Source organism: Rosa rugosa, chromosome 4 (assembly GCF_958449725.1).
Source record: "Rosa rugosa chromosome 4, drRosRugo1.1, whole genome shotgun sequence".
Taxonomy (NCBI): domain Eukaryota; kingdom Viridiplantae; phylum Streptophyta; class Magnoliopsida; order Rosales; family Rosaceae; genus Rosa; species Rosa rugosa.
The window spans coordinates 45,182,950-45,202,595 of NC_084823.1; the positions used below are offsets into that span (position 1 = coordinate 45,182,950).

Here is a 19,646-nt window from a genome sequence, read left to right on the forward strand (position 1 = left end):
TAACTTTAGATCATCACAAGATGCTAGTGATACCACACAAGGAGATACGAGAGCAATTAGAATTTTTCTTCTATTTGATGCCAGTATAATTTAGATACAACAGTGTACAGTAAAGCCGCCCATATTAAGAGTCAGACTAAGCTGCCACAAACCGATACAAGAGACTAAACCTACCAGCCTCCGGCCAACTCTGAACTACCATCTTCGCCTCCCCAACCCTCTGTACAACAATTTTTCCCTCCCTCATTCCTCCTAGAAAAAAGAAACAAAAATGATCAGGCTCAAATGGTGATATGCCTTCCGACATTTTTTGTCACCAGTTGTAAAATATACATTCTTTAGAGCAGCGGAAATGTTCTCTTTACAAGGAATTATCAAATGCTGGAACTCCAAAGGTCACCTCCATCTCTACAAAGGGAAAAACCTCAACCCTCTCTGAGGACAATACATTGAGGCCTTTCATATCATGCTTCTCTACTGTTATTCAAGCTATCCAAAGATCCAACCTTACTGGATGATTTTGTCCAATTTCGACTAGGATTACAACACTGCTGCAATGCCAACCTTGAAAGCATCAACAGCAATTCTATGTATATAAGCACTGCTCGGACAAGGATCACGGTCAATATATACCGCCTCTGTGATCAAGCAGTAGTGCAGCTAGTGAAGATTTAGGTCCATGGATGGGTTCAGCTTCATATGATCCATTAAGAGCTGCTGAGACACACGGTCAGCCAAAACCGACTGCACATCACAGAACTCTCTTTGCTGCCCAGGAACAGGCTTCCAAAACTGGTCTCTGTGCGCAACATTGTCAGATGAAATTATATCCCGGAAATCATGAGAGGCCTGCGGAATCCCTCGAAATAGATCAGGCTTTGGCTCATGATATCGCATGCTGCCATTTGTATAGAAACTACTGTTCTGGGATCTCTGGGTCATCTGTGTGCCTTCATGTAAGTAGGTTGTTGGTGGCTTCAAGTGTTGAAAAGGGATTGCACCACCACCACCAGTGAGAGGTGTAGATGCACCGGATGTGATACGGGGGCTAGATATGGGAGAGGGAGACATCCTTCCACTGACATGTTGTGGTGATCTAGACTGGAGAAGTGGGCTTCCAATGGGTGAAACTGGGCAAGACACATTTCTTGGTGTGTGGACATGTCTGGAAATTAGGAAGAAAGGGAAAGGTTAGTAACTTAATATTTAAATGGAATAGATGAGTAGATGAGTAGTAGACAAATCAGTCCTTAAAGCCCATGATGACCTCTTTATCAATAAAAAGTATTTCACACAGTTGCTTGGGACCTATGATGCTATTGTCCTGATTCCCCTTCTTGAGGTTAAATGCTGAAACATATTTAATCACTTTTCACTCTGACACGGTCTAAAGTTCCTATGTTTATTAGGCTTTAATGCTGATAGATTTGTAAATGAGTTGGAAGCAATATCAGATACAGGCCAGGTTCCAAAACATGACCATTTCTTCTATTATGTTGGATATGCTAGCAGTTGATGCTAGATTTTTTGGTTTTTGAGTATTTCTTTAAGATTTTTCCTGTAGTCTTCTGCTAGAGGTCTTTGACTTTGTCTTGTATTAATAAATTCTTGTTTATCCTAAAATAAAGAAGAAATATGACTACTGTCCCATGTAAAAGTAATAAATTATAATTGGCGGGGGAGAAGGGGGAAGAGAGAGAGACCTTGATGCTGATCCAGTTCTTGAGCCTCTGGACTGGTGAATAGTCATCCCTTCAGAGTCTAAGTGCAAATTATTTCTCCCATTTCCAAAGGCCTAAGAGAATACAAATAAGAAAAAGCATTAAAATTAATGAAAAAGCATACAAACAATGAAGCTTTTTCAACACCAGCATTAACTCCATGACATAAAGTTATTAGGCCTACATATATAACATAAATAAATACACCCACAGAACATAACATCTGTATTCATGCCACGCATCTCCAGTGTTAGTAAAGCATGCATCCATTGACACAAGTAATAACCAGAGAACAATGACATGAAAGGATGGGAGGCGTTGCAAGTATTGACTACATATTCGATATTTACTGCTACTTTTAAAATCATTTAGTAAAATGAGGTTCAAATAAAATTGTGTAGTTACATAAAAAAAAACAGCAATCACATAACGCCTTAACATTTTGATGATATAAAATCCCTCATGGTAGAGATGTCTACTAGAACTTTCACTGTGGGTAACAAAGTCGGTATGCAACCCACAAATTGAAAACTTTACTTGGTTTGCATAGAGAGAACAAATCTAAAATAGAAAATTAAACATATTAGGTCACATATATTCAACCTGATGGCGTGAAAATTATTTCTTTTTGTTTTAAGATCAGTGCGTCTACCTGAGATCTCACTGCATTCGTCACCGCAGGTGGTCCTTCAGAAGGATCCAAACTCATAATGGGTCTTTCCAGTGGAGCAACATTCTTAACAAAAGGATGCTCCAAAAGCTGAGCAGCTGTAGGACGATGCAGTGGGTTACGTTGCAAACACAGCCTAACAAAGTCCTTCCCATCCTCTGAAAGATGTCCAGGAATTCCAGGAAGTTCCTTGCTGTTTCCTATCTTAAACATAGCAGCAACCTTTGCAGCAAACAATACAATACAATAAGAGGGTCAAACATTAGGAACATTCTGGCATGCAAATTCTGTTAGTAGGAAATGTGTAACATCTGAATATTTCTTAACATTCCAGCCTTTTGGATTCAAAGTTCACTAACCCCTTCATATTGGCTCCAAGGTGGTTTTGTCGTGGCCATCTCAAGAACAGTGCAACCCAGGCTCCATATATCAACCGCAAGATTACAACCATTTGAATTCTTGATAACCTGAAATATTAGAGTGAAAACTGTTACAACAAATCCATACAAAATTACAGATAATGATGATACATGAGTGCAGTAAAGGAACCATGCATACCTCTGGTGCCATCCAATATGGGCTCCCCTTGAAGGATAACGGACAAGACTCCCCAGTAATCTGCAAATTATTTCAGAAGAGAAAAAGTACGACCATCAGATTGTGTATAAAAAAGAATGATATGAGTTGGTTCAGGATATCAAGTATTTAACATAATTTTCAATAGGCTTGTGGAAGTTGCTTTGTGTTCTCTTCTATAATAAAAGGTAGAAAATGGCGTCCTAACAAAATGAGTGCTTGGCAAACATATTTTCATAATCATATGACACAGGTTTACTGGATCTCTCCTTTCATTGACTACCTGTCAGAATCAAGGTTTCATGCTAACCGAAAGTCTGGAAAGTCAAAATAAATGATTGAACAGTAATTATGATCTATAGAAAGAAAGAAAAAATGAATGATCGTACATGCTTTGCCATCCCAAAATCTGCCAACTTTACCCGACCATTGGGATCTACTAATATATTTGCTCCTTTGATATCCCTGAACATAATAACCTCATCATTAGCTAAAATGACATTCCAAACAATTAAAACTGACACTCCTCAATGACCAAAATATGGTCGAGAAAAGTCAGTAAAAGATTATATATCCAAGATAAATCAAACATTTGGACAATAACTCCGCTTACCTGTGGAGAGTGTTTTTCGCGTGCAAGTATGAAAGCCCTGACAAGATTTGTTGAGTATAACTACGAATTGCTATTTCACCAAACTGACCGTACTCTTGAAGCAGTTTATAGATGGATCCACCAGACACATACTCCAAGTATATGTAGAGTTTATCGTCTACCTGTGCAAGCATACACAGCACCACACACCAACAATAGGAATAACATAGTCATTTAAGGATCAAATTGTGTAAACAGGCATTGTTGATAAGCATCACAGCTTTCTAGAGCTCTTAGTGTGAGAAATTATTACAAAAATCCACATATCTATATAATATATAAAATGTAAAATAAATAAATAAAACTAAGACGGAATTAAAAGGAATATACCGTCTCAGATCCTAAATACTGCACTATATTTGGATGTCGTAGTCGACTTAGCAAAGAAATTTCCTGCAACGCACAACTCACTTCGTATTAAACATCCTCGATGTCCGAAGGAACTCATAAGAAAGTTAAAACTGTTCATGAAAAGTATGCTGAATAAATATTTTACGTTAACATTTTACACAATGGAAGTTTCTAACAATCTATCAACTAATCAAGTAAACTTACTTGCCCAAGCTGCTGTGCACTTTCCTTTGACTTTGCATCATCTGCAAATAGAGTTACCTCCTTCATTGCACACATCTCACCACTTTCACTAAAGACCAAAAGTGAATCAAATCAGGCATTCAAAATTCCCATCTGGAACTTGTGCAGTACAACAAACAAATAACTCAAAATACATCAAAAGTTGATAATACAAATCATGTGCTGCTTAATATTTGATAGCTTAGCAAAACTGTAATTCTAACTAAAACTGCAACCTACTCTATGTACATGGCTTAGCTTACACTTAAGTTGTGGAGGAAATTTTTGTGTGTGTGTGTGTGTGTGTGTGTTTTTTTTTTTTTTTTTTCCTTTTCTGAGTCAGGGGAGGAGGTTGAAAGTTGTATTTTAATATCATACAGTACAATAGGTAGAAATAGATACAACTGTAAAATGTACAAACCTCCTCTAGGTACCAACCTGTTAAAACCAAGATACACATGTCCAAATGTACCCCTCCCAAGCAGGCGCCCCTTCTTCCAGCGTGAACCAGGACTTTGTGGATTTTCTGCCCTACCAGGACTGCGAGGAACTGTGGGAGTTGTTGCAGGTGAATAAGCAGGAGAAAAAGGACAGGTCCTAGTTGTTGTTATTGGAGGAAGTGGTAATCGGTGGCTTTTCTGCTTCCCATCATCGGGTCGGCTTGTAGGTGACTCCATGGCTTGCCCTCCAGCTCGTGGGTGCAGAGGGGTAACTGCAGCACTTTGTATTCTGGAGCTGGGGCCAGGACTGGTCATTCTGGAGCTTGGGCCAGGACTGGTCATTCTGGGACTAGGTATTGGAGAACACTCGGGGCTACACCTGTTTTGCTGCCAAAAAAGCTGTGAAGACAGATCCCCTCCGACCGAATTATGTCCGGAATTATGACCTGAGCCTGGACTGGAGCAGTGGGTAGAAGCTATATCGGGATAAGGCTTTCCTGCCCAGAAACTGGAGATCAGAACTTGATCAGAGCCAAACACTCTCATAGGACTTCTAGAAGGACTTGACATGGAGCTGTCTGGAGCACTAGAGAAAGCACCATTGTAAGGAATTTGTATGTTCTGCAAATGTGTCCTTGAAGGTCCCCGTTTTGGTGATGTGGTCATAATCTGATTATTGAATAGAAGATTAGCCGGCTTCAAAGTCTCTTTTGTGTTCTTTTGGTTGACATTAGGGAATTGGTCCTTTTGCATTACCCTTCAGCAAGTATAGAGTTAAATTTGTCAGGGTGGACGGGCATACACACAAACATATATACAAAGCATTTACAATGATGTGAAGTATCTCATCTAACATCAGGCTCTAATACGATCTTCATTTTCAATGACATGTATCAAAACTTACCTGGAAGGACTGTTCAGAGTTGTTCTGGTGCCATATTCGCAGTCAGAGGCCATGGGACTAAGGAGACGTGAGTCAGGTGGGTCATCACTATCAATAGAACTATCACTAGATATGGAAGCAGTGGCTATATCACCGTCCGCATCTGCAGGTACTGCCCTGCTCAAGATACGGCCAGGGCTTGAAAGGGGTACATAGAGCAATTGCTTGGGCCCTGTATCAGACCCGGTTTTTGATGATGCCGTTACAGCAGAGTCAGAACGCCCAATGTTGGAAAGTTGCACTCTAGGAAGAGGTAGTGGTTGGGCATGAGGCCTCTCTGCAAAACTTTGACAGCGTGATACTTGTGTCGAGGTTAATGGTGACAAAGCCCTGGATTGAGAACCCATTTCTGAAACGGTGTCAGTACATCGTCTCCTAGAACCCCCTGAACTACTGTTAAACTTTTCTTCAGAAGAACTCTTAAGTTTTCGGTGTATAGTCATTATGGTATCAATGAAACTCTCCTTATTTGCTTTCTTCTTTACTTCTTTGGATGAAGACTTTCTCCACCACGAAGGCATGATTTTATAACGGAATGGATACGCACCAAAAAAGGCAAATCCTGAGACAAACCAATGTCCTTGATTGTAGATAAGTTGTCACATTTGCACCAAATTAATGACCAGCTATGGCACTCATAAATTCATTACAGTGAAAAGCAATCCACTGGTTGTATCCATAAAATCTCCAACAAACAAAACTCCAACAGACAGCCATAACTCCTTTCGGCAGAAGCAGCTCAAATAAGGACCTGTACCGAAATTTGAAAATTTTTGAATCAGCTCTTACCAATAACATACATAATACACAAGTACCTAACATACACGCATGTGGCATAAACAAGACTAAACCAGTCAGACTGAATAACGGCTCGGGGACTCATTGTCCGAGTTGCCAATCACGCAAAACCAATCATCATCCACTGTCGACAATTTAATATTCAAGACTGAAAATTTCTGAATCCTGACTATAAATTAAAAAGGAAAAAAAAAAACTGCGCAACAGATACTCTTAATATCTTAAATGAACAGCCTGCACACATTCGGAGACATTCAAACAACCCGCAAATTTGGCTACATTACTAAATCTGGAAATTTGCTTCACTTAGCCAGTTAGCCTACATTTCTCAATTTCCAATTCCACACCACAACACCTAAACTAAAAAGCTTTACAATTTACAAACAGGCCAACAGTAACACACTCACAGTCTCACTACTCAATCACACATTCAAACATCAGATCTACACAATCCAAATCCCCCATTCAACAATTTCACTTTCACAAATCCAAAATTCAATCTCTAATTTCCTACATTAACAAAACCACCACCACTAAAACAAACCCTAGAGCTTCTCAAACAATGCCCAGAGTCATAATAACAAGCTCAAAACCCTTAATTTACAGCACAACAGTAATAAAAAATTTAAAAAAAAATTTAAAAAATCCTTCAAATCAATTTGACTTAAGTAGAGAGCTCAAAATGACAGAATCAGTAAAAATAAAACCCTAAGCATGACTTACAGTGCGGCAGTGTGTGTAATGCCCAAAACGACGCCGCTTCGGAGAAGAGCTGAGAGCTCTCGGTGTCTCTATGAGTCTGTCCTCAGACGAAGCGAAGAAGAAGCTGAAAAGACACCGAAAATGAGGACAAAATAAAAAAAGGGAAACGAGTTTTTTCAGTTTTTTTTTTTGGGCGTGTCTGTGATTTTCTATTTTTTAAAATTTTTTTTTTTTGAAAGGGGGCGTCGAGTCTGTGATTATGGGGTAATAAAATAATTGAAAGTGATCGATTAATTGATAAGTTAAATTGGAAAATGTGTCTGAGCGTCGCGGTGTTGAGTAATAAGGGTGTGCCTTCGATCCTGACTGTTTGTTTTGAGATTGATGACGTCAGCGGTTGTCGTCAATGGTTGGAAGCGGTGAAGAGTGGAGGGTGTATATGAGGTTATGGTGGTGTGCGGACTGCTGGATTTGTGCAAGTTTTTTCTTCTTCTTTTTTATCTGAAATATAACTTTATTAACTCGGAATAGGGGTTACATCACTTTGGGGAAAAGCTGTTCTCCACATAAAGAACCCCTAAACAAAACCATCATCTTAATTCTAAGGTTATCTCCAGTTCTAAAGGGTCATTTCCTAAATTGTAGCTCCTTTTTTATTTCCAACAATAACTAAGAAAAGAGCTAAAGGGCCATAAAAGAGCCAAAGGGCTTAAAAGAGGGTCAAATGTAGCTCTTTGGCTAGCCCAGGCCAAATTTAAATGGACCAAATGAATGGTTAGGATTACATGCAACGATTAGTTAGTTTTTTTTTTTTTTGACTTTGTCAAGGGGAACCCAAAGGCTTCCTAGGCCCAAGATAAACCCCTTCGACGCATGTGAAATGCTCCAACTGTGCATTGCAGCACAGTGCCTGGCCACTTTGACAATAATAAAATATTAGTTAGTTAGTTATTTTTTCTTATAATTTTTTTTTTTATCAAAATGGTAAAATTTTTCAAATCTCATTTTTCCTATAAATACATGCATCATTTCTCTATTATTTCACACCTTCTATTTTCCTTTTATAATTCACCTCAACATAGATGTTTTATCTTGTCGAAATTTTGCACGTTAGAAAAAATATTTACATCTCAAAATGCAATCTAGTTTAGAATAATTACAACTAATAAGATCATAAATTTAAAAAAAAAAATTAATCAAACAATAATAAAATATTAGAAAGAGCTAAAATTTGGCTCTGCGTTGCTGGAGATAGGCCTTGCAACAGTGCGGGTACGGGCGGGCTTAATGGGTTGGCAGTCTTAACGGGCTCAACCCGTTATAACCTGTTAAGATAACAGGTTGAGCCCGATGGGTTCGCGGGTTACCCGTTGGAACCCGTTAAAACCGCTAAGGTTTTTTTATTTTATTTAAAAAAAAAAAATTAATTCTTTTCTAATCTTTTTTTTTACATTTTTTTAAACTCTTTTTCACACCCATTATCCATTAAAACTCTTCTAAAAAATAATATTCTAATCATTGTTAAAAATAATATTCTAATCAAAGTAACCAAAGTTAACTGTACCAAAAAAAAAAGTTACCAAAAGTTAAAGTTAGCACTACTACAGAAAATGAATCACACGACACCTCTCATACGACGTAACATTGTTTTCCGTGGTGTGAATAATTTCTCATTATTGAGACGACGGTTGTAAAATTTTCGTCTTCTAATATGAATTCAACCAACGGGTGTTTTTCATGCTGGAATTATGTATTGCGTCAGAAGACGTTTATAAATGGAAGCGTGGTGTGAGGTTAAATTGTTATAGAGGCGGCAAGTTTCGCACCAATTGACACCATTTAAATTTCCTCAGCATGTAGTGTTTATATGACGGTTTCTTTAAAACTGTGGTGTGAATCAATAGATTTGCAAGTCAAAACATGTTGACCGACATTCCCTCCAACATTTCCCACCACTCGCCCCCCCCCCCCCCCAATTTATTTCCCTCTCACCAGTCACCAGGCAGCATGAGGAAGCAAAATTGAAAATTTTCAAGTGGGCATTCAGACAACAGATATGAAAAACCATTGTCTGAGCCTTTGAGGGCTTCTTAATGCTATTCAAAACCACGCCGCCTAGCCTATACTTCATTTTGGGAACGAAAGAATTGACAAAACCCAACCTTATCTCCTTGAGAAACCCCTTCTTCGACAGACCTCGAGTCCTCGACCCTCTCCCTCTCTCTTCTTCGACACAACTCTCCCTCTCTCTTCTTGACAAGCCCCAACCTTATCTCCTCCACAGACCCCGACCTATCTTTTCTCTGACAAGCCCCAACAAAAGCTCTCCCTCTTCGACAAACCCCGACCAAAACCATCTCTGCCTCTAGCTAGGTTATTCGATTTGGGAAATAGGGAAGGGAAGAAAACTTAATGGGTAGCCTCTAGGAAGTCTCAGAGCACCAATTAAAGAGAGAGAAAGAGAGCGATTTTTCGTTTCTAGGGTTTACGCGATCAATGCGAGTTCCAAAGATGCAGAAGCTAGGGTTTCCGAGCATGAGGAGCTTGGATCAGTTCAAGTCCCTCTCCAAATCGGTCTCAGGAGGACCTCCAAAAGACCTTCGCCTACTCTTCACGTCCGCCGGAGTCGACCTTGTTGGGATGCTTGGCGTCATGCTTCAACGCGAGACCATGGAGAAGCTCCAGCGATAACACAATCAGGTACCATTTTGATTTTCTTATGGCTCTATTCGTTATATGTAGGAGAAAAATTTGATGAATATTGCTGTTTAGGGTTTTCTAGTTATGGCTTATTGTTGAAATTTTGCTCGCTATGGTCTTCAAGTTAGGGCTCATTGAATGAAATTAGGTTCTGGATAGCGAGTAAAGGCTCGGTTTTTACTTGGGTTGATGAGTTTTCTCATTTGGTTTGTTTATACTTAGTGCAGCAATATTGGTTTGTCTATTGGGATCTCATTTTTAATTTGTGAAAAGTCACGAAGATGGTTCTTGTTGTAAATCTGGAAGGAAAAGTTGGATGGGTGGAGAGGGATGACAATATGTGGTGGGTTGAGCACAAAATATTGGTTCAGAATCGAAAGGAAAGGAAACATGAAGGTGACTAACAAATTCCCTTATGCTAGCTTCTAACTTTGGCTAATTGCTTCTTTTGTGTCCAACACTATTGTTCAAAGCTTTGATTTTTGCTTCATGGGTCTTTCTCCTTTTGATTCTTTGTGAGGTGGTTTCCTCTGTTTATTTGGTTTGTTATTGATTGTCAGGCATATAAAGATAGAGAAGGCCATATATGATCAAGTGCACATCTTGGTGCTTCTGATCTTGTTACGGTGTAAAAGAGCATGGGAAATTCTGGTGTGTACGTCTCTCTATGTTTCAAGTTATGATCTTTTTCAATTGGTCAAAGTTATAGCTCATGCTTAACGTCAGAAATTAATCCTAGTCACATAATCAGAGCTTTGAGAAAGTACATGATTATATTCAGCTATCAGTTAAACTTTACACTTTCATAAGTGAAACTTTACATTCAAAGCAGTAACATGTTAGATGCTCCTTAGCATGATGCTTTTTATTTTGGGCATCACTTTAATCTCGTTCAAAGTGGGGTAATGCTTTATTGATGATGCCTTTGATATCACCTTGAAAATATATAGTATGGATTTGTACTCTTTTAAAGCAATTTTAGAACCAGTTTTCAAGTGTAAGTGTGCAACCATCAAGTAGCTTAATACTTGTGTGTTTAAGAATTGATTTTGTTGAGTTACCACTTATATATCTGTGTTTAAGAATTGATTTTGTTGAACACAGATTTGACATTTTCAAATTTTTGGTGTAAAATTGACATGAAGCAAAATCTGTTGGGATTAGGAAGGTACTTAAGTTCACTGTTGTTCAATTATTTTGTTGTTCTCCAGTTCTGTTTGAGAGTGAGAATGCTTGGTTTTCATTTGTCTCAATGCTGATAATATTGGTTCTGTATTTTTGAATTGCATCTTGGATCAGAATCCTCTGAAGGGAATGAAAGATCTGTAGCTTGACAGAAATCTAAAGACACAAAAAGAAGAAGGGCCATTGATCAGGTATATTTTGTCTAGTGATTTCTATACTACACAAAACAGGTTTGGGGACACCCACTAATTTTTTTTAAGATTTTTTTTTTTTACTGAATGTCCTTGTATCGCTGGGAGGTAAAACTCAAATTGTCCCTGTTTGTTGTTCTTAGATTTGCTTTTGTGCCTATATGAATGTATATACTTTATGAAACCATCTTTAATTTTGGATAAATTAATTGGCTACTACTGCAGTATACATTGTTTTCCTAGGAAGTTATGATATTTGATCATTTGCATAATAGGTGTCATTCTCATAGCATGTGACCTTCGTGTCACTTGAATCAAATAGATGATATCAAGAATGAGACTCTTGCTTGCACTTGGATATTGATACTTTCAGTTTATTCCTTACTCTATTTGCCAACAATCTGCAGATCTCTACTTAATGACTTACAATGCATGCTTCCTTTTCACCTTCTCACTCTGTTCTTACACAAATATTCAGTAATACGGCTACTTCATAATTTTCAGATTTCTTGTATTTCTTAATGTCCGTCCCCAATTTTGTGTGTCATGCTTATGGAACTTTTACTTGTAACTTCTTTTTTTCATTTTTTTCCCCTGAAATTCTGCTGCCCTCTCTAAAGCATGGATGTATACTAAATGTCTGTTATAGGTTGTGAATGGATGGTATCTTACTGCTGTGAATGTCCTTGTCAAAGTGAAAAAAGAAAGAGAAGCCTTTTCCTGAGGTTTAAAAGCTGGAGAGAATAAAGTCTGGCTCTTTAAATTTAAAGTTTCATCAAAGCCAAATTCCATACTGGGTATTCTTCATTTGACATATAGAGATGCTTTCATGTTGGTGATCAAGGTGAGGGACCTTTTGCTTTTCTCTTCTCTACTTTGGCGTTCATGAATGGTTTTGATATTGCAAACCTGAAATGTCTGAGTTTTAGTTTTGAGTCTGGTTGGAGTTTAGTTTTCTTGTAGACTAAAGTGGCCTAGCTTTGTTTGGTGTTGAGGTTTCTAAACTGGTATATATCTATGTCTATGTATGAACCTTGTATAGAATTCAGGCATTTCCTTTATCTGTGGAACTCTTAATTGAAAGACTTTATTTTTGATATATGGTTTGCTTAATTTGGATCTCTAAGGTTTTAGAAAATGAGAGCAAGAATGTAATGATTCTTCTCTGGCTGGTGTATAAATCTAGGTACCAATATATTTTTACATGTTCAAGGGCTAATTGGAATTAGTTTAAACCCCATTTGTTAATTTCAGAACATCAAAGTCAGAAGAGAGTATTTTTGGTGTACAAAGTGGTGATCATTCCGGCAACCACAAGCTTTTGAGTGCAGACAAAGTCATGTGAATCTTTCTTCCATATGGAAACGGTTTCAGTTATTCCTTGAGCAGTTGCATAGTGTTCTTCAAGAAAATGAAGAATCCGTTAGGTACCGATGGTTCCATTAGGTACCGATGGTTCCTTTACCTTTTCTTTCCATTAGCAATTCAAAATTGAAATTGTATCCTACTTTTCAGTTGTATGCCTAACTAACAGTGGACATGATTTTATTATTTTTCAGAGTCATGATGAGCTCATACTTAGGAGCCGTGATCAGTCAGTATCCGACTATGGTGAGTGACTTTAATTCTCACAAAGTTCTTCCCTCTGTTATATGTGAGACATTAATTTTGTTTAGTTGTGATGTTTTCTAGACTTGTTACCTCTGGTGAAATAAGGAAGCGCTCAGAGTTTCTCGAACCTTTTATATTGGGATTAACCAATGCAACCATACAGCATGTAGGTTCAATAAAACCTACTCAGGCTAGGAACCCTTTATTGCATGATTTAGTAGAACGTATAAAAGGGAGATGATACCTATATTGGTTTGATTTCATAATTGTTCTTCCTTAGATTAGGCTAAAGTTTGATTAGTAAAGATGATTGTATGTTATGCCCTTGGTTTTGGTGCAGCAAGCTTGTTGATCAGTATACTATCATTTCAGGTCACCTGTTAAAACTTTATAACCTTTGTTTATGCAATATCATTGTTAAAATTTGGATATTATTTGGATCCACTTAATGTGATTGATTTGTTTGGAAAATGAGTCATTTATTGTGTATATCGTTCTTATATCTTAAGCTCATTTAACACCAGGCCATTTTATCATTCTGGAAAATTCTATTACATAAATTCTCCAAGTCCTTATACATTAATTGAAATAAATTTTGGATTCGGTCATATGAAGTTTGCTAACAATGGTCACAAATTTATTTGTAGGAAAGTGTACACAAATATAAAGGAAGAGGACATGGCAGATTGAAGTAATGCTCGGGTATTCCTTTCTGAACTGTGAATTTTGTTTCTCATTTGTTCTTGGTATCAAGTTTTCTTGATGTGGTAGACCTTGACAACAGTATTATCTTTCATTGTTTTGTTTTTGTTCAAGCAAATAGCATTAACTTATATAAGAATGCAGACTGTGTTACATATGAAATCTTCCCTTTTTTTTTTTCGGTTTTACATTTCCCACCATGGCACGTAACGTTATCTTTGTTCCCTTTGTATGTGGTAGGAAGACGGATAGTGAGCTCGAGATCGCTGTCTATTTTGTACCTTTATGCAGTCTGCAAATCTAGAGGAGTTCAAAGAAGAATTTAAGGGTATTAACCAAGAAAAGCAGATCTGCAGACTTCACAAAATGCTCGCTCCTTACCTTCTTTCAAGTATAAATGCAAAACAATATTGAGCATATGTAAATGTGCACTGTTTCAGAGTATGTAAATGTTCAATGTTTCTTAAGACTGAATGTGTGAAATTTAGCAAGCAAACAAACCCGCAGCATTGCGCGGGCTATCTCGCTAGTAATAGCTATTTATTATGAGAAAATTACTGTTTATTTGGTCAATTTTTGGTTCCAGCTTAATTTGAATCTTACCATTACCAAATCAAACAACAGTAGGAAAAATGGAAAATATGTCGTCTGATGAGGATTATAGGGTGGAATCAAACAAAATTTCTACAATTCACACGACGGTTCTTACTGATATCATTGTGGGATACACACATAGACAACAAGTATTAGCAAAAACCATCGTCTCAAATGTCACAGTACAACGGTTAGAGTTATATCTGTCGTGTGAAAGCACATATGGACTGAATTTTTAAGTCGTCACACCACATCTATGCTGGAAGAACTGTCGTATGGATACAATTTGCACAACGTTTTAAAAATAAAACCGTGGTATGAGTAGAAGTCACACCACGGCATATTTCTGTCGACATCTTGTCGACAGCATGTCGGCAGATCTGCCGGTCCATCAGACGACGGAGTTAGCTGAAAACCGTCGACCCAATGATCGATATACGACGGTTGAAAACCGTCGTCTGACAGCGTTTCATCAGACGACGCCTCGATAGACCACGGAAATGCAAAACGTGAGACGACAGTTTTAAAACCGTCGTGTGAAGCTTTTTGTGTAGTAGTGTAGGGAAAAGATTCACTCCAAGGTTTCAGTAAATTCACCTCCCAAAAAAATAAAACTAGCCCCCCTCACCACTTGTCAAACTCCCATTGGCCAATCACAGGTCTCCCACACAAACTAGTTTTGACTACTGCACTTCTTCTCCTCCTTCCCCAACAAAACCCCAGAAGTCCAGAACTCCAAAAAGACTCCATTTTTCATAGAGAAAGAGAGAAGCAGAGAGAGAACTGAGAGTTTGTGAGCCATGAACAATACCCTCACCACTCCAACCCAAATCCCATACCCTCGAACCAACCGCCTCCCCCTAACAGATCAAGCCCACCACCACAAATACAGCTTCTCAAAGCCATGGCCGATCCTCCCCTCCTGAAGCCCACTAAAGATTCTGGCAGCTGGTTCCGGTGCGCGTTCAGCGAGACCCTGAAGGGCTCGGTGTGCGAGGGACAGAGGATCAGGATGGTGCCGGAGAGGGTGAAGATGTCAGTTGGCGGCGAGGTTTTGGAGGATGTGATTGGGAGAGGGGAGGAGGAGTTGCCTGAGTTTCGAAACGGTGCGTTTGAGGTCGATGGAAGGGTTGGTGGAGGAGAGGAGAGAGGGCTTGTGTGGAGAAGAGGAGAGTGAGCTGTGACTCTGCAAGAGAAGTGAGGGTTAGACACTCAAACGTTTTTTTTTCTTCTAACAGGGCTCGATGGGTTCCGTTGGGCAACCCGTTTCCGCCCGTTAACTAACGGGTTGGCAGTCCATTAACACGTTAAGTTATTGGGCGGAAATAAATGGGTTTTTAGCTGGCGGTTAATGGGCGGTTAACGGGTCATTGACTGAATTGCCAGGCCTAGCTGGAGACCATTTATTATACAATTATATTTTGAGGGCTAAAATTTAGACCCAGACCCAATATAGCCCTCCATTACTGGAGATGGCCTAATACTTCATGGAACCAAGGAGGTCCAACTTCCTTGCAAAATATCAATTGCACCATATGCAAGCAACTCAGGCAAGTGTATGAGCGACTTTGTGGAAGTTTATTTTCTTTTTTTTTTCTTTTATCTAAAGAGGTCATCCCAATATTGTACTTCAGCAAGCAATTTCAAGATGATACACCCAAAACTGTCGTCATAAATACCTTAATAACATATTCTACAACCTAAATAAGAACCAGCATACACCCTTTATTTGTTAATCGAACGCATTTCATTAATCAAAGCTAAAGCACTTAATAGGTATACATCAATTTTGACATCCTGAATTGAGGGACTCAAAACTTGACAAATACTGCTCATTAAGAACACACTGAAGCTCGCTTTGCAAGAGAGCCTATAGACCACCAAGAACACCTCTCTTTCTCAAGGAAAAATCATTTTCTACCTACTAGCCCGCCTCAACAATCAACACTCAATTATTGTATGATGAAAGTAGATACTTCTTGGAAAAATATATAAAAGTAATCCCAATAAACCATTGACTCGCAAATTACCTACACTTAGAAGAATAAACTAAAAGAGACGACTAATTGACAAAACAAATGGTTCGCCACCTTATTAGGACAAACTAGGCACACAAAGTGCATAAGCCGGGACGAACCCCATTAACTCCCACAAAAAGACAGTAGGAACTTATTGAAAATAAAACTTAACAAAAAACAACTTGAAAACAAAAAGAGACCTAACCCAAATTGAACCATTGACCTAGCCTAAATATAGGGCCCAACACCTAAAGCCCAACCAAAAGGGACATGACCAGGACACTGACGATGAATGAACACTGCGTCACAACATCAACAACATCGTCGTCGCAATGCCACCCAAAGGTCTGACAAACTTCGAAGTTGCCACTGTCGTCAAACCAATCTGGCGGCTACCCCGCCAATGCACCACCGTTACCGAACGGTAGCAGACTGCTCGACCCACCACCTAATCAGATCCAGGAGATATCTGAATCGCCAACTGGCAAAACCGACCACCACCTATAGATCCCCCCATCGCCATGATTGGAACCCGCAGCCACTCTACCTGCAACTATCATTAACACTGAAAGCAGCCATCCTCTTTGACCACCACGAACCCAAATGGATTCAATAAGGATCAACAGGGTTCTACCGCACCTACTGTGGCCACACCCTTGGCTAAGCCTAGAGACCGAGCTCGTCAGGTTACACCGCCTAAATAACCCGTCTGACAACAACATCCCAAGGACGCACTATCAGAATGAGAATGGATCATGAAGAAATTGGAAGCGCGTGTAGCGCATATTGCTAATCTAAGATTTTCTTGTCAAGGTAGAAGTTTATTATAGTGTTTTAACTCTAACCGATCAAACACATTTGTGTAATTTATTATAGTTTTTTAACCCTAGATGAGAAATGATTATATAGTTCCAGATCGCAAGCAGTGGTGATACAGACTAATCTAATTGCTTTATATATAAAGATTTGTTACCAATTGCCCCAACATTTTGCTGAAATGTCTATTATAATAGATCATCACTAGCAATAACATGTAGTTCAAACCTTGCGATAATGAATATGCAACTTAACCATAATGCAAATGAATTTAATTTCAATAAAATAACCTAACAATATAACCAATAATTTTATTTTTTTATTTCTTCTTTTCAGAAAAAAGACGTGAGATCCCACATTGCTTGGGGGAGAGGAGGTGACGTGTTTTATATGTGCAGGCTCACCTCCTCATAGTACGATGATTTTGGGTGGAATCCCAATAATAAAACCGTGCAAGCAGGTCTCAAAACGGACAATATCTTGCTATGTGGATTGTGCTGTGACATAATGGTATCAGAGCCACTCTATATCCAGAGGTGTGCAGACGTATCAGAGCCACTCTATATCCAGAGGTGTGCAGACGTATCAGAGCCACTCTATATCCAGAGGTGTGCAGACGAGGGAGTCGAACCCCTAAAGGGGGTGGATTGTGAGGTGAGATCTCACATCTCCCGAGGGAGAGGAAGTGATGTGCCTTATATGTGTAGACTCACCTCCTCGTAGTCATAGTAAAATGCATTTTGAGTGGGAGCCCAATAACAAAACTGTGAGAGCGGGGCCCAAAGCGGATATTCAAATAATATCTTGCTATGTGGACTGGGCTGTGACAAAGAAGATGTGCAGTAAGTGTCAGTTTTCTCATATTAGGATATTTACCGTTTTTTTTTTCTTGTGAAATTTCACCCCATCCACCTTAATCTTTATTGTCAGTTAAATTGTCTTATAATTACCATATCAGCATGTCTACCAAATGTTACACTGTATTAGCATATTAGCGTACCAAGTGTGCTGTCAATTTTCTTATATTAGGATATTTACCATTTTTTTTTTCTTGTGAAATTTCACCCATCCACCGTAATCTTTATTGTCAGTGAAATTGTCTTATAATTACCATATCAGCATGTCTACCAAGTGTTACACTGTATTAGCATATTAGTGTACCAAGTGTGCTAACCTTTTTGGTTATTTAAGTTTATGGAAAACCACGCTTATTATTATTTTCTTAAAATTGTTAGAAATTTGGGGATTCCTCTAATCTCCTTTAGCATTTTTATCAGCAGCGAAATCTAACTTCTCTTTTTGCTGCTATGAGGTTCGTTCAACAATTAATTCTCATTCTCGAGGAACCAGGTACCTTATTAGATCTTTCAATTTTATTAATTTCTGATATAAATCAAGAAGCATATCGATTAAATTTTAGTATTTTATCAGGATGATGTTATAATACAATGATATAAAACACACACACACGCATATAGATGAATTTTTAGACACTGAAGAACACTTCTGATATGCACTCCGAACAAAACATAACATTATTGTTGTTGTCGAAGATGCTTAATGATTTAATTATTTTTGGAGAAGGCATTCGTTTATCGACATCTCAAATAAAGAATGATTTGAATGTCATGTAAGCACTTAGTACTTTGAGATTCAAATCATTTTTTTATAGATAAGAAAAATTAATAAAGATTAGTCGTTTGAAAAAATTGATGAATAGAATTTTTGTATCTTTAGAAGTATCGGGACAAATCATTTCACTGTCTATGAACAAAATTTTACTTCGATTATGGACTATGAAATTATAGGATTAATTTCAGTTTACCCCCTTCAGGTTTGGGGGTGTCATCATGTCACCCCCTCTACTCTCAATTTTGAATTTTTACCCCCCAAGCTTTCCAATTTCAGTTAGTCGTGTCCAATTTCTCAGATTCCGTCCAAATTGGATGTTAACTCTGACGATCTAACCCACTCTGAATGCTAAAATGGTCATTTCAAGACAAAAAAAAAACCAAAAAAAAAAAAAAAACTCTCTCTTTCACTTTCGGGGGTTTCTCTCTCTTCTCCAAATCCCTCTATCTCTCTCTCTCTCTATCTGCAACTCCAAAAATCGAATTTGCACACATTCCCTCATTTCGCTCTTCCTCCTCATCTCTCGGATCCTCAATCTGATCCCAAAAACCAATCCCCCACTCCTGAAACCCAGGTCGACTCGAAACACCACCTCTCCCCGAAAATGGACCGACCCAGATTCGTAATCGAAGCCTCGGAGGTCGAGTCAATGGCCAAGCAGAAGGGCCTCACTGTCGTCCAGCTCATCCCGTCCTTCGTCGAGCCTGCCAAGGCCCTCGCCCGGGTCCTCATCTCCAAATTCCCCATCAGAGCCCTCGGGTACGAGTCCTCGAGTTAGGTCTTCTTCGAAGTCAACCTCGAGTTCCCGGGCCTCCCCCTCCACTACTACGTCCAAGCCGAGCAGTTCCTCAGCACCAATCTCTCAATCCAGTCGTAGCCCCGCCTCGAATACGTCGCTGTCTCCACCAACCCCTGCGGCCATTGCCGCCAATTCTTCCAAGAAATCCGCCGCGCCCAAGATATCAAGATCCTCAACACCTCTGCTGAGGCCAAAGAAGACGACAGCGACAAAAATGACACGTCGTTGGCCAATTCAGCCCCCTCATCCCCCACCGGTTCAGCCCTAAAGACCTCCTCGCCGAGGACGTGCCCGTGGTTATTGAGAAAACACTAAATGTGTGA

The 19,646-nt window shown here is 38.9% G+C and overlaps 1 protein-coding gene, 1 long non-coding RNA gene and 1 pseudogene across 2 annotated transcripts; 2 read left to right on the forward strand and 1 right to left on the reverse strand.

Moving 5' to 3' along the window:
• Positions 1-45: 45 nt before the first annotated feature.
• On the reverse strand, positions 46-7,253 carry LOC133742568 (mitogen-activated protein kinase kinase kinase YODA). Its single transcript, XM_062170250.1, has 12 exons — positions 7,097-7,253; positions 5,537-6,326; positions 4,631-5,389; positions 4,175-4,262; positions 3,950-4,012; positions 3,581-3,741; positions 3,357-3,432; positions 2,950-3,009; positions 2,751-2,858; positions 2,374-2,613; positions 1,704-1,795; positions 46-1,165 (listed from the first exon to the last, which is right to left on the reverse strand). The coding sequence occupies exons 2-12, from the start codon at positions 6,094-6,096 to the stop codon at positions 661-663; spliced, it is 2,712 nt and encodes a 903-aa protein (XP_062026234.1). The 5' UTR covers positions 6,097-6,326; positions 7,097-7,253; the 3' UTR covers positions 46-660.
• A 1,947-nt stretch (positions 7,254-9,200) lies between these two features.
• On the forward strand, positions 9,201-13,655 carry LOC133746495 (uncharacterized). The gene is made up of 8 exons (XR_009864196.1): positions 9,201-9,775; positions 10,082-10,171; positions 10,336-10,426; positions 10,880-10,943; positions 11,801-11,995; positions 12,406-12,597; positions 12,711-12,762; positions 13,410-13,655. It is a non-coding gene; the product is annotated as an uncharacterized LOC133746495 (long non-coding RNA).
• A 5,473-nt stretch (positions 13,656-19,128) lies between these two features.
• Positions 19,129-19,646, forward strand: LOC133744893 (cytidine deaminase 1-like; annotated as a pseudogene).